At 38.3% G+C, this 15,274-nt stretch overlaps 1 protein-coding gene across 8 annotated transcripts in view; it reads left to right on the top strand.

Moving 5' to 3' along the window:
* ASH1L (ASH1 like histone lysine methyltransferase) overlaps window positions 1-15,274 on the top strand; it is a 173,686-nt gene that overhangs the window by 64,251 nt on the left and 94,161 nt on the right. For all 8 annotated transcript variants that reach the window (XM_072733565.1, XM_072733562.1, XM_072733566.1 and 5 more), the window contains one exon: window positions 9,416-9,517. In XM_072733565.1, the coding sequence (XP_072589666.1) occupies window positions 9,416-9,517 (102 nt within the window). The remainder of the gene's footprint in view (window positions 1-9,415; window positions 9,518-15,274) is intronic.

The following is a 15,274-nucleotide window of genomic DNA, read 5'->3' as shown; positions in this document are numbered from 1 at the left end:
CAGGGTCCACAGGACATGACATACAGGTCTGATACAGGAAAATATCTACTTTAAGAGTAAGAAATTTGTCTCCTTCCCCTTTAAAGAAATAACAAAACATTAAGATCTCTGATATCAGTTCTGACACTAACTTCCTGTCACTAACTGGGTGTCCTACAGTTCAGTTCTGATACTAGCTACCGGGAGTTAGGAAAGACCCTGAGAGTTAAGAGCAAAGTCCTTCAAAAGAGACTGACCTCCCTTACTGTGCCTGAGCAAGTCTTGTCTTCTAGCCTGCCACAAATTTGGGGCTTCCCACAACCCCTCAGTTTTGATATTTTGGTAGAACGACTCAATTTACAGAAACCACTGTATTTAGGATTACAGTTTTATTATAGAGGATGCAGATCAGGAATTGAAATTCATAGGGCAATGTCTAGGGTGGAGAAGGGAACACACCACTTCCTTGCCATCTTTTTGTGGGATCTGGGTATGTCACCCTCCCAGCACATCACTGTGTTCACCAATCAAGATGCAACACCAGGACTGTGGGGTTAGAGTTTTGATTGGGCTACGTAGGCACGACAGATTAAATCACTGACTGTGTGATTGAACCCAATCTCTAGCTCACTGTAGATTGGGCTAGCCCAAAATTTCAGCACTCTAATCCTGTGATTGATCTTTCCAGTAAGCAGCCCCATCACGGAGGCTATGGGGGGGTGGGGACCTTAAGTCACCTCTTTGGCATAGCAAAGACACTTCTATCACTCAGGAAATTCCAAGGGTTTTTGAAGCTTTTGCCAAGAATCCAAGACAAAGAACAGATAAATTCTTTATTATAACCAAAGTCTTAATTCTTCTGTTAATTAGCCTGTATCTTGGAGCCTCTTCATCTTCTTCACAATCACTTTTTTGATAAGTATATCTTGATTTTTTTTTTTCTTTTGAGAGAGCGCAAAAGGAGTAGGGACTGGGGGAAAAGGCTCCCCGCTGAGCAGAGAGCTGAATATGAGGCTCAATCCCCATTCCCTGGGATCACAACCTGAGCCAAAGGCAAACGGTTAACTGATTGAGCCACCCAGTCGCCCTAAACTTTTTAATTTTATTTATTTTTTAAAAATATTTTATTTATTAATTTATAGAGACAGAGAGAATGAGAGGCAGAGACACAGGCAGAGGGAGAAGCAGGCTCCATGCAGAGAGCCCGACGTGGGACTCAATCCAGGGTCTCCAGGATCACGCCCTGGGCTGCAGGCGGTACTAAACCACTGCGCCACCAGGGCTGCCCAAAGTTTTTTATTTTAAATTGACCTCAGTCTTCAGGTGATATTTCTTCTGGACATACTTTGGAGATAGATTTGTTATACATTAATTGGCTAAAATATCCAAAAAACTACTTATATATACCATATATTACAAAATTGCCAATTACCTTCTGAACATTATCCTGAAATAGCTTCTAGTGGCCAAAGCAGGAGTAGGTAAGGCAACAAAGTTAATAATGACAAAATTGGATTATAATGTAAAAAATATGGTAAATACCCACTAGTCCATGTTGATATAAATAAATGATTGTATGGGATGCCTGGTTGGCTCAGTTGGAAGAGCATGCAACTCTTGATCTCAGGGTTGTGAGTGCATTCCCCAGTTGGGCATAAAGCTTACTTGGGGGAAAAAATACAAACAATTGATTAAATCAATGGAGGAAAGGGACAAACCCTCCTTAATAAGAATTCCAAGTATTGTATGTTGACTATCCTCTTTGAAGAGGTAGAGCTTAATTTAATGAATTAATGAACCCTCTTCTTTAATATAGACTGAACTTAGTGAGCTAATGCCACATAACAATACAGAAAGGATAAAATAGTAACTTTATAGTGGAGAGACCTAGCGGACAGCACATAATCGGAACAAGTTCAACATGACCAATGATAGATAAATTATGATGATACCCTCTAATATGAGTTAATTAGAGGGTTCCTTTGTTCTCTGGTATTCTTTCCAAAAATTCACAACACAGGTATTCTTTACAGAAACACAACCCCAGTCTAGTAATACTTAAGCCAAAAAAGGGGTAGGGGGTGGGCGCCATTGTACAAAATATGTGACCAGTACTCCTCAAAAGTAATCCAGGACCTGAGAAAACAAGGGAAGTCTGAGAAACTGTCTTAGAGGAGATTAAGGAGACATGACAACTAAATACAATGTGATATCCTAGCTTGAACTCTAGAAGAGGAAAAGGTTGTAAGTGGAAAAATTTTATTGATGTTAATTTCATAGTTTTGGCAAATGTACCATAGTTATATAAGAGGTTAACATTAGGGGAAATTGGGTAAAGGATGTATGAGAAGTCTCACTTTGTACTGTCTTTACCATTTTTCCTAAATTTAAAATGATTCCAAAACAACCAGTTTAGTTTTTTTTCTTAAAGCAGAGACTGGGGTGCCTGGGTGGTTCAGTTAATCATCTGCCTTTGTCTCAGGTCATGGTCTCAGGATCCTGTGGTCAAGCCCTACACCTCTGGCTCTCTGCTCAGGAGAGTCTGTTTCTCCCTCTCCCTCTGCCCCTCCCGCTTGTGTGTGTGCACGCTCTCTTTTTTTCTCTCTGAATCTCAAATAGATAAATAAAATCTTTTTTAAAAAAGGACTAATTCTTGAGTAAATCCTATCTCAAACTGATAACTAAAGAAAAATAATAAAAATGTTTGTATTAAGTAGTTTAATGTAAGTGTTCGTTGTTGCAAAACAGGCATATCTGATTGTGTTGATGTGAATATGAAGAAAATAAATGAAATTAGATCAGGGGCACAGGCAGGAAGAATAATCCCCTCTAGGTAGTCTAGAGCAAGGTGGCTAACTTTCTCTTGTTTCGCAGATGGGCAAACTGACAATTACTTGAGCAGGTTTGGACTAAACAAATTAAGTTGCATAAAGCTTTAAAAAGAGTAACAGATCTAGTCATTTTATAAATGATAACTTATGTGTTGGTTAGCTTATTTTAACTTAGGTGCTTTTCTGTAGTAACTGTTACAGACTAACGGTCTAAGACCTGCCTGATGCACATGAAATTATAGTGATTTCACAGGTAAGCCAGGCGTTTTGGCTTCATCCAGTCCTCATAACTAATTCTGGTTAAGTATTTGTGTTAGTAAAAAATAAAAATGGATTTGTGTTAGACATAAAATAGGCCTAATGAAAACAAGTGTTTCTGACCTGGAGAACACATATTCCATCCCTATTCTTCAGCATTTTCAACTCATGGCTGGCTGTACATGTCAGAATCTGCAACCTGATTTCAGAAATGAGAGCAGTAGCATGGAGTATTTCCAAATTTTAGCGTACAAATTATAGAATGTTAAATACATATATACATACATATATACATAATATGTTTTGATAATTATTTTATCCCCCAAGAATAAATTAGAGCTAAGTTTTCTTTTTGTTTGGAAAAAGAGTAGGCTCACTGTAAAAGCATAATAGTTGAACAAAATAGACTGTTTTGTTTTCTCTTTAACTGATTGTACACATTAATCAGAATTTTCTGATTTATGACCATTTCACTAGCATGAAGTATAAAGAAAGATACACCCAAAGTGAAGTGTGAACATGTGGAGATGAAGTCAGAAAACTGATTGTGGTGGTTTATGCAGTTCTGGGGATTTCCAGAGGAATTCCATTTCAGTGAATGATCTGATTTGTACATTATGAGAAATAGCCTAATTAGAGGGGAAAAAACAGACTTTTTAGCTTAAAAATCACCAGCATAAGCTCTGAATCATTCTCTCTTGTAGTGCATTTATTTGGTGACTCAGATGAAACGTATTGCTCTCAGTAAATATATTTCCCACAATTGGAAACAGCTGTTTTTATCATGGACCCAACTTTTATCTCAGCACTCAGCTCATTCAAGAGGAGCATTCAGGGCTCCTGAGCTGTGAACCACAGCAAAGGATTCAGAATATGAATCTGGAAACAAAAAAACCTCATCGGAAGCTTCCAGATAGTTTGGTATTTTATGTTTATATTCTTTTACTATGGTATTCTTTTTTTTTAAATGGTATTCATTTCTATTATAACCTGTTTTTATTCATTTACTGTTCAAGAAAAACTGCAAATAGGCCTGATTTGTAAATGATAACATAAGCTTCTTTCTTAAAGTTAAAATTTTACAATTATTAGTTTTGGTGGGAAGGAATGATTTAAATGTGAGAAACTGGTTTTAAATATGTGATTTTAAAATAAATGTATATCATCTATAAGCTGGCTACAGCATGGTATCCTTCCAAATCTGGTACACTTAATCTGTTTTACCGTAGCTTACTCAAAGGTATTTCTAGCACTAGACACATCAAACAGGGGCACCTGGCTGGCTCAAGGAGCATGTGACCCTTGATCCCAGAGGTCATGAGTTCAAGCCCCACGTTAGGTGTAGAGATTACTTTAAAAAAATACTTAAAAAAAAAAAAAAAAGGAAAGAAACAAACATCAAACAATCTGCTCACCCAAACTCTTCCCTAGTTTCTTGGGTCTTTAGTGCTGAGCACCCTACAGGGCATGACCAGCATTCATAACTATAAGTTATGAAAGTTCTGATAGTGGATTTACACTAAAGAAATACGTGTTTTATCCAAGCAGCTGTTGGTTTTATTCACTGTGTCCTTTTGTTAAACCTAGGATACTTGGGGCTTCAATGAAGTACTTAGGTTGGATTATTATTCCAATTTTTTCTTTGTGATGGCTCCCCCACCCAACCACCCAACAATTATCAGTGGGAATGCTGATACCTCAGTCCATTTGACTCTGTCCTCACACCCAGGCATCTATAAATGTTGTATTTCTTTTTTATCTTAGATTGGTTTCAGTTTCTCCTGTGTAGACATCAAGCAAGATCTTTTGTGACAAATGAACTTCAGAACAGCTTCTTGGTTACCCCCTGTTTTTGTGCATAACAGAAGGATTTCTAGATTCTTATCCTTTAAAATCCAGTTATATTCTTTTTTGTTTTCTCAACTTTCTGTCATTCTTATCCATGATTTCATCTTCTGGTTTTGCTCTATAAGTGCTATCTTTCCCCCTTTTTGTCAAATTTTACAAAGATAGTTCCCCAAAATCTGTCTTTATGTTTATGTGTTTAAAAGCTCATTGACTAGTGGCCAAGTAAAATCCAGAGACCGTGTAGTTAAAACAACTTCCAAGGTTCCCTCACATGTCTGAGTGTGTTCAATTCTTATTCCCTCATTATTTTCCCAATTTTTATTCTCTCTTCAGTTTCCCTCCTTACTGATAGTCTGCCTTCTGTTTTACATGAAGGCCTCTGATTTTCCAACTGAAGGAAACGAATGTATGTGTAGTAATCACCTTATATTTATGCTGAAGTGTAGTTTTATTTGGGTACTTCTTTTGTTATTTATAATTTCTGCTTCATTAATGGGTGTGGCATTTGTAAACCTAGTTCTGAAGCTGCCAGATATCTGATTAATGAGACACTCACTAGTGTTTCTACCCAATAGTTTTGTGAATTGAGAAATTTCATTTATATCCTGTTTCCTTCTGAAGTACTTAATTATTTGGCTTTATACTTATTGAAATGAGAAATGATGGGAACTCTCTTGATAAGTAAAATTATATGTATTCTCCATGTGTGTTCTTGAACTGGAATCCATACAAACCTTTTGTCCTACAAGGAGTGGAGAGGCTTCATTTGTCCCCCCCAGGCAGACTGATGTGACCACTGATGAGACGTGAACAAACCCGTGTCACATGACGGAGACCGCCATAGAGCAGTCACCACCCTGAGGAGTCTGCCATGCTGTGGAAGATGTGAGGAGCAAGCAGGGGAAGCAGACAGCGGCACTTGTTCTGAACAGAGCTGAGCAAATTCTGGTGCCTCCTGTGGGCACATCGGGTTTTATTGATGTAATCCAGAGCATAACCCTAGCCCTGGAGAAGCTGTGCTGAAGAGTCAGTGGATTCAAGATTCACTTCAGAGGTGGTTTTTCCAACCTTGGGGGTACCTACGAGCCTTGGAGGTACCTGTCTTCCTCCTCCTTCCCTGTCGGACATGCTGCTTTTACCAGCACTTCTTCATGTTTAAGAATAATGCTTGATAGTCTACATTAATTCCATTTCCTAAATGGACATAAGTCCCTGCACTTCTTTAATTGTTATTTTAATATCAAATAGTTGCCTACACATGTCAGTGATGTTTTTAAGTAATTAGGATCTAAAAATGTATGATAAACCTAAGAAGCCAATTTATAATTAGTGTAACATTTCTAAAAACTTTTCATTTTTTCACATTACCTCACTTTGGAGTTCACATTAGCCATGTGAGTTAGAGTGCTTTATCAAACCAACGTTTGAGTATGTTTACTCACCTAGATCTCATAATCTGATTCATAGCAGAGCCAGGATTCACACTCAGGACACCTTACCCCATGGTGATGTACTTAACAGTCTACAACACGCAGCTCTGTACTGAACTCATTCTGTTTTAGGTTTTAAAACATGGATATATTGGTCTCTTTTGAGATGGACTTGCTTGTTCTCTCTGGGTGTTACTTTGCTCTTCCCCAGCCACCCAGTTGCACAGTATGTTTTTGGAAGTGTTGGAGATAATATTTGCAGATTTCCTAAGATTTCTGCTGTTAGGCCAGTTTGACCCTGGCCATGTTGCTACCTCATGCACATAAGTTTTGATCATCATTTTCTAGTCTTAATCTTGGTTGCTCTACATCATTAGGTAATTTTTTCAGGTATTCTCATCTCAGTGTCCTATAAGCAACATTTTTAAATGAAATAAGGATCTAGATCTGATGATTACCAAACCCAAGAGATCTGTATCTCAGGGATACCTCCTTGTTCCCCTTAAATATGGAATATTGTTAAGAACATCTCTGCTTTTTGTGAAAAGGGAATTCAAAAAGACTTTTAAAATGAAAAATGAAAACCATCCTGAATGAAGTTTTATTCCAATCTTCTATTAAATCCTAAGAATAGGCTGCTGGCCTCCATTACTTTCAGGAAATGAAAAGTGGCTCAGAAGCTAAGTGAGCTAAGCCATGTCTCTCTCAATTGTTTCAGTTTCTCAGGAATTGCTGTACAATGCTGCCAATAACGATCTCCGGGGATCTGACCCCCATTCCACCTCCCACTGCCTCCTCTGCAGCTCCAGATGCCACCAAAAGAAGGAGCTTTGAAGAAAGTGCCTGTACCCTCTTTTACCCTGAGGTGGGTGAGGCCAGGCAGGGTGATTCTCAGGATATCCTGATGATCAAAGGTACAGTTGAAGCCTTCATCAAGACTTTCTTGAAGATGACCAAGAAATTTGGGAAACGTTACCAAATAGCCTAGAAACTGAAGACGGAGCTCAAGAATGGATGGCACAAATGCCATCTGAAATGTAGTACATGATGACATTCAAGACCTTAGATCAGCTCCTTGAGGGCAGATGTATGCTGTTTTTATATCTCTCCCCCACCTCACAATGTTTAGCATAAGACCAAGCATATAAAGTATACTCAATAAGTGCTAGTTTATGACTGAGAGAGAAGACTTTATAAAAAGTACTCTCCAACCCCACCTTTTCTTAGTAGTTAATCTAAGATTGCCCATTCATCAGGAGAATAGTGATAGAGTGTTCACTGATGTCTCAAGCTTCTTGGCCACTGTTATCTTCTGTCTTGGCTGTGTGTTTGAGTAGGAAATATATATCTGTGCAGTGTATGAATTTTTCAATATTAATACTTACAAAGTTATGTCTGGACCAATGCCTGGGCTTTTACCTCTTAGTTATTTTTATTGTGGGGTGTTTGTGTGTGTGTGTGTGTGTGTGTGTGTGTGTGTGTGTGTGTGTGTGTGTTTAAGATCTTATTAGAAAGAGAGAGAAAGCGCACGAGCATGAGTGGTGGGGAGAGGAAGAGGAAGAATGAGAAGCAGATTCCTCACTGAGCAGGGAGACAGGACCCCAGGGTCATGACCTGAGCCACCCAGGTGCCCCTTTATTGTGGTATTTAGCTCTTTAATGGAAATCTTACTTACACCACAATCCAGGGGATTTATTTTACTGTCGGTTTTTAAACTCCCTTTGTGTTCATTTTTAAATTTCAACAATAAACAGTCTTGCTTTTTTATTAGGTCTCACAGTAGTAACTGTGTTTGAGAAGTAGGATGTACTGTCAGATAACAATTTCCCAAAAATCTAACTTGTTACTCTTGAATAGCAATATGTAGTCCTATATCTCACCTGGGCAATGCTAAAAGAGGGTTTACAATGATGTGATTTAAGATACTACATAAATAAAACGGAGCTCAAGGTTTGTTATTTCTCTCAGAGGAAGGGAAATACTAGAAACATAGTTCTATTCATTTCTTCTCAAGATTGTTCTTCATTCACTTAGTCACATCTTCATTATGGAGTTAGCTCTCCTTTAGAGGCAGAACTTAAAAATCTTATCTTCAAGTATTTGATTTCTTGCACCTTTCTTGTACCTTGCTAGTTATGTGTAAGGCTTTCTATTTGTAATTTCTTTTCATGTTAAAAGTGAACATTTCAGAGTACTGCTAGTTTTTGGACAAACCTAAGAGGTGGACATTCATTATGTATTCTCAATAGCTGGCTTTTCTGATAAGGAATCTAGTATCAGAACCAAGTATATTTTATTCAGAAAAAACAATCTTTCTGAACTTTTCTCTTGAGTAAGCAATGTGTTAAATTATGCTGCATTGATTAGGGGTTTTGGCAAAAAGTGTGTGACTTTTTGAAAAGAAGTTGTCTTTATGAGCTCCAATAATCCAGGAACTTTACGTGCACAGCTTTAAAGTAGGCTTGGTGTATTTCATGGACAAATTAGTTACCAGTTCTTCCAGAATATGCTGTAGAGGAAATACACAGACTATGAAAGTGACTTCTACGGAGTCGATTGCATATGCGGATTTAAGGTCTGACTCAGATTCTCACTTCTGATTCTAGCAAATGAAATGCTCAGTTGGACCTGCTTTCTCACATTAGTCATGCCTAATTAATTACATTATAAATTTTGTCAGTTCATATGATGAATTTGAATTGATAATCAGGAACAGACATTAGAATATTGCTAGTCATCTTTATCAATAAATATCTTAATGATATGTTTCATAGTGGTGATACATAAAAACTAAATTGTGTATTCTGTTCGTTCTTCCACTAAAACTAGTTTTTCCTCTGTTAATGTAACAGGAGAAATTTATGTATATGAGACCTGTGAAATTTTGTCGGCAGCACATAGTATGGTTTGTCCTCTGCTTATTGTCTACTTCTTGTCAGCTTAAAAGTTGTATTATTGCAGGGAATGGCAGTGACAACAACTAAAATATTGCAGTTCTGACACAGAATGGTTTGACTTTATTTTATATTTGAATTTTTCTATGATTTCTATCTTTTCCTCTCTCTCCAGGTTCCCAGCCAACCTCAGATAAGTCTTCCCAGCGACCATCAGAGAGCACAAACTGTAGCCCTACCCGGAAGAGGTCTTCATCTGAGAGTACTTCTTCAACAGGCAAGTACTTTTGTTTTACCAGATTTTAACTATAATTTCCCATTTGTGACTTATGAACATACTTAAAATATGATACTATAAACTTTTACAACATAAATTACAATTTATATTTACATATGATATTGTAGAAATAATAGATGTAGTTGTCAGATATGTAAATGAGCAAACATGTACACTAAAACAGTGTCCTCATCTTCTCTTTCCTGCTTCTTAAGTCCAAGTAGGCTTACTCCCAGAGGTATAGTGGTTTTGATGTGATCCAAAGGTAATAACTCAAAATGACTAGGTAAAAGAGTAGGCAGACACAAAAATAAAGGGGTTTTGTTTTTGTTTTTTAAGATTTTTAAAATTTATTTGACACAGGGAAAGAGCTCACGCAAGGAGGGGGAGCAGCAGAGGGAGAGGGAGAAGCAGACTCCTCAATGAGCAGGGAGCCTGATCCTGAGCCAAAGGCTTAACCAATTGAACCACACAGGTGCCCCAAAAACAGAGATTTTAAAAGTTGAGGTAAAGGAGTATGTGGTATTATAGAGCAGTGTGGATTGGAACTATTTAATAAAGACTTGGCTATATGTATAAAATTATTTTAGTAAAACAAGAGTTTCCAAAGTAATATTCACAATTCTCTGAGATATGCAAATAATTTATGAGGTTCTAAGAAGAATCTCTGTTACTATTTATTTCAACCTCAACTTTTAAAATGTGCAATGTTGGGACGCCTGGGTGGCTCAGTGGTTGAACATCTACCTTTGGCTCAGAGCATGATCCCAGGGTTCTGGGATCGAGTTCCACATCAGGCTCCCTGCATGGAGCCTGCTTCTCCCTCTGCCTGTGTCTCTGCCTCTCTCTGTGTGTCTCATGAATAAATAAATAAAATCTTAAAAATAAATAAGATGTGTAATGTTTATATGTTTTAAATATATATAACATCTTAATAGAGTATATCATATTTATGTAGTTCATACATTTAGATTATGCTGTCAATTTTCCCTTTTTACCAATTGCGTGGTTACAAAAACAAAACGTTATGTGTGCATGTATGTATGTATGTATGGTAATATGTCTGCCCTGTGTTTGAGGATTGCAGAGGAAGAAGTCCTTTATAATCTATCTGTCTGTGTCATCAGGAGACATGGGCAGCGGTAGGGTCATTCCAGGCAACAGCAGTAACATGTAAAGGGGAGAATAATCAGTTTAAGAAACTAACTAAAAGAACCAGCATGGTTAGGTTAAAGGGACTGAAGATGTGGCTGGAAAGGAGGTAGGGTACCTTATTAATAACACTCGGGAACCACTGAAAGTTCTAGGCAAGGAATTGACAGATCATTTCTTGGCTTTCTATCATGTTTTTTAATTGGGAGATCACTTGTGACTGATGATCAGAAATCTAATTCCTTCATCAATTCAAGGCTACCCTGTCAAATTATAGGTGTATCATACTTACTGAATTTATCTGATGATGAGTTTCAAAATATTTGAAGCTTTTTATTAGCACCATTGTGCCAGAGGTACAGTTGAACTCAAGCAACAGTGAGGATTTGTCTCTCAGTATGCTCTGTTTTCATACTACTTCAGAGAGATTCTTAAATAATGAGTGACTATGTTTGATGACTAGCATGTAGTGAACTGCAGCCTGTGGACCAGATGAGATACAGCTTAGTGCAGCCCTCAGCTAAAAATTTTTACTTTTTTCTTTTTCTTTTTCTTTTTTTTTTTTTTTTAAGATTTTATTTAGGTACTTGGAGAGAGAGCTCTAGCTGGGAGAGAGAGAGAAGTAGGGATGAAGGAGAGGGAAAAGGAGAGAATTTCAAGCAGAATCCCCATAAGCACAGAGCCTGAGGCAGGGCTTGATCCCACAGGCCTGAGAGATGATGATGACCTGAGCCGAAACCAAGAATTAGACACTTAACTGACTGAGTCACCTAGGCGCCCCTGTTTTTATATTGTTAAAGGGTAGCTTAATAAAACAAAGGAGAAAGGAAAAAAGTGTTTGTGAGACCTTACATGTGTCTTCAAAAGCCTAGAATATCTACTATTGAGTTTTTTACACAAAAAGTTTGCCAACCCCTGAGAAGAAAGAATGAGGTTTCAAGAAGATAGCCACAAAGAAAACCACCAGAATATTTCACTTTAGTAAATGAAAGAAATTAACACCTAGATCCATAAAGTTACTCTTACCATAATACTGTTTTATCCATTCAAAAAATATTTATTGAGAGTAACTGTGAATAATACTGAGCACTGGAAATATAAACATGAGTAAGATAAAGTTCCTGCTTTCAAGGATTCAGACACTTTTTTTTTTTTAAGATTTTATTTATTTATTAATGAGAGACACAGGGAGAGAGAGAGGCAGAGACACAGGCAGAGGGAGAAGCAGGCTCCATGTAGGGAGCCTGATGCGGGCTTCGATCCTAGGGCTTCAGGATCACACCCTGGGCTGAAGGTGGTGCTAAACTACTGAGCCACCCAGGGTTGCCCCAAGGATTCAGACACATTCACCATTGAAAGGTATATTCAGTTCTGTGATGGACCAGTGTTACAAGGGACTCCAGCACTTAGCATGTGCGTGACTAAAGATGTCCCTGAGGATGTGACACATATACTACTGTAACTTGCTTCAGCATGTGGGGCAAAGTAAAGAATAAGAATGTGTTTAACACACTGACAATAACATTCCCAAAGAAAGGCACAAAACCATACAAGAGAATGCTATTTATGGAGAGCAGTACATTGTTTGATGTTACTAGTGTGTGAAAGATATCATGCGATTATAGTGGAGAGTGAGGTTGTAAAAGTAATAGACTGGACCCCATACTGGCATAGGCTTTTTTTTTTTTTTTTTTAATGTTTTTAAAGACTTTTATTTATTTATTTGACAGAGAGCGTGAGCACAAGCAGGGGGAGGGGCAGAGAGAGAGGAAGAAGCTGAGCAGGGAGCCCCACAGGGGACTCTATCCCAGGACCCTGAGATCATGACCTAAGCAGAAAGCAGATGCTTGACCCACTGAGCCACCCACGCGCCCCTGGCATAGGCTTTTTTGTTTGTTGTTTGTTGGTTAGTTTTTCATTTGAACGAATTGAAACCTGATTGTGGAGGCAGTTGGGAGCCACTGAAGGATTTTGACCAGGGAAAATAAAAATTATTTGATATATTGTATAATTCAGATAATGGCTTAATGTTTGGATATGTTCAATTTGAGTAGCATTTGGGCTGATGAGGTGGAGGTGTTAGCCATTTGGAAGGGGAGGCTTATAGTTTGAGCCGGGATCACTGGTAGAGACGCAGACCTAGCAGTATGTAATAGAAACTTGAACCTGACCGTAAGTGAGCTAACCCAGCAAGGATGGCAGGAATGCAGATTTAAGAAGCATTCGCATTGGAGAGAAGTGGAAGAAACGATGTCAGTGATTACATAAAAGCTTTGGATAGATTTATTTTTTTTTTTAAAGGTTTTATTTATTTATTCCTGAGAGACACAGGCAGAGGGAGAAGCAGGCTCCCTGTGGGGAGCCCGATGCGGGCTCGATCCTGGGACTCAGGGATCATGCCCTGAGCCAAAGGCAGACGGTCAACCACTGAGCCACCCAGGCGCCCCTAGATTTCTTTTATATAGAAAAATCAAAGACTGCATGTAGTAGAAGCCTTTTGATGTCAGATTTCACAAGAGGTCAAGATAGATTTGGAAAGTATTAATAATTGGGGAAATGATTTTTATAAAGCCAGGCTGCATGTGGAGAGAAAGCAGTTTGCTTGAAAAGGGACTGCTAGAATTCAGGTGGCCTTGGTATAAATTTGAGCCCAAATTTGAGTGAGGTAGATTAGATGTATAGAGCAAACAAACGACATTCTTTGTACCTAAAAATACTAGATAAGATATGGAAAACATTTCTTAAAACATTGCTGAATTTTGAAATAAGTAGGAAACAAATTTTCAGAAAGCTTGATTCAACAGCACTGAAGATATTAGAGCTGCTTGACATCTGCCATTTTCCTTGTGGCATAGAGCCTGAGTAGCACATAAGTTCACTTCAGATTTCCCTGCATAAATCTGGCATTCCTTCAAGGTGACATTTACCAGGGTAAGAATAAATGGAAACAAACCCATCACAGAAGAAGGCAGTTCCTTGTTTCAGTTTGGCTTTGGAAAGAGCTGGAAAAGGAGCTCTTTTCCACAAGCTCATTCTTACCTCCTGTCTCACATGCAGATTTATATTGCCTTGGGACCCAGAAAAAAATTAATGAAAACTTGCTGTTGAGTGGTAGTGCCCTGAGTTCTTCCAGAGCCAAATGCAAATTTAATTCCTATTCAGTATAAACATAAGTGTTTTTGATCAGCATATCCTCAATCTTGGTTGACCTAGCATTCTCATTTACTCCAGTTGCACAAGAATGACATCCTTTATTTGTTTTGAAAAACAAATCACTCAGTCAGAAAACTATGTCCTAACCTTCTAGTTACAGACAAAGAAATATGTGTGGAGATCATCTGTTCAGTAATTAAGATACGTAAACAACTGAACAATTTTGTGCAAGACATGGCCCATCCTTGAGCTAATACTCGGTTTTGAAATAAATCCAAAGAGATAGGGGATCCCTGAGTGGCTCAGCAGTTTAGTGCCTGCCTTTGCCCCAGGGCGTGATCCTGGCGTCCTGGGATTGAGTCCCACATCAGGCTCCCTGCATGGAGCCTGCTTCTCCCTCTGCCTGTGTCTCTGCCTCTCTCTCTGTGTGTGTCTCTCATGAATAAATAAGTAAAATCTTTAAAAAAAAAAAAAAATCCAAAGGGATAAATGCACTAAGAGGGATAATACATAAAAATATGATTTTACTGATGGCTGTAGTCATTGTAATAGAAGCTGTTGGCTATGACCTCAGCAGGATCTATTGGGAAACATGATCATAGACTGCATAGAATTATAATGTGGAAGCTGGGTTCTGGGACAGATTTTTCTCAGAGAGAGCCAAGCGGAATATGTCCTGCCTTTTCTGGACTAGACTTAGAAATCAGCTTGTTCTTACTTCTGTGGAATTCTTTGCTAGAAGCAACTCACTGAGGACAGCTCATATTCAAGAGGAGGGGAGTTAAATGCTATCACTTGATGGGAGAAGTAAAAGACGTGTACAGGTTGTAATAGCTCTACAAGCAGTCTTTTGCTTGAGGACAGAGAGACAAGGTTAGCTTAGCATCTAGTGGCTGTGATAGCATGAAGGAAAGTAGGTTTAAGTGACCAGTTTAACATAAAATCACATTTTATGGTTTGTGGGGAGAGTAGAGGAGAAATAATAGATGGTGTGGCCTAAGCTTGGCTGACAAAATTCCCATGTGATTGGTGCTCAATCTACATAATGTTGAAGAGTTGGCTTTATGGTGTCATTCACTGAGTTTGGTAGTCTGGAGGAACAGGGTTTAAGGAGGGGGTAATGACTTAAATTGTGAATATGAGTTTGAAAAATCTGTGAAACATGCAAAAGCAGAGAAGTAGAATACAGTTATATTCAAAAAATAAAGATTTGGGTGTCATCAGAATCTAGGTGGTAGTTAAATGAATTATCGAGAGTTGCATCAAGGAAAGCTCTTGTACCAGAGAAAGTGAGCCGCACTCTCATCCTCAAGCCAGGTATAGGAAGTAGGCAGCTATCATTGTGGTGATCTTCAGGCACAATTTAAGATTAGTTTATGTGTTCTGATCATTGAAACTGTGAGAATAAATATGTTGAACAGTAAAGACACAATACTGGGTGGGCATCAGCAA

This window comes from Vulpes vulpes, chromosome 13, assembly GCF_048418805.1.
Source record: "Vulpes vulpes isolate BD-2025 chromosome 13, VulVul3, whole genome shotgun sequence".
NCBI lineage: Eukaryota > Metazoa > Chordata > Mammalia > Carnivora > Canidae > Vulpes > Vulpes vulpes.
The sequence above is the reverse complement of the archived record's forward strand: the minus strand, read 5'-3'. Positions and strand labels throughout refer to the sequence as shown.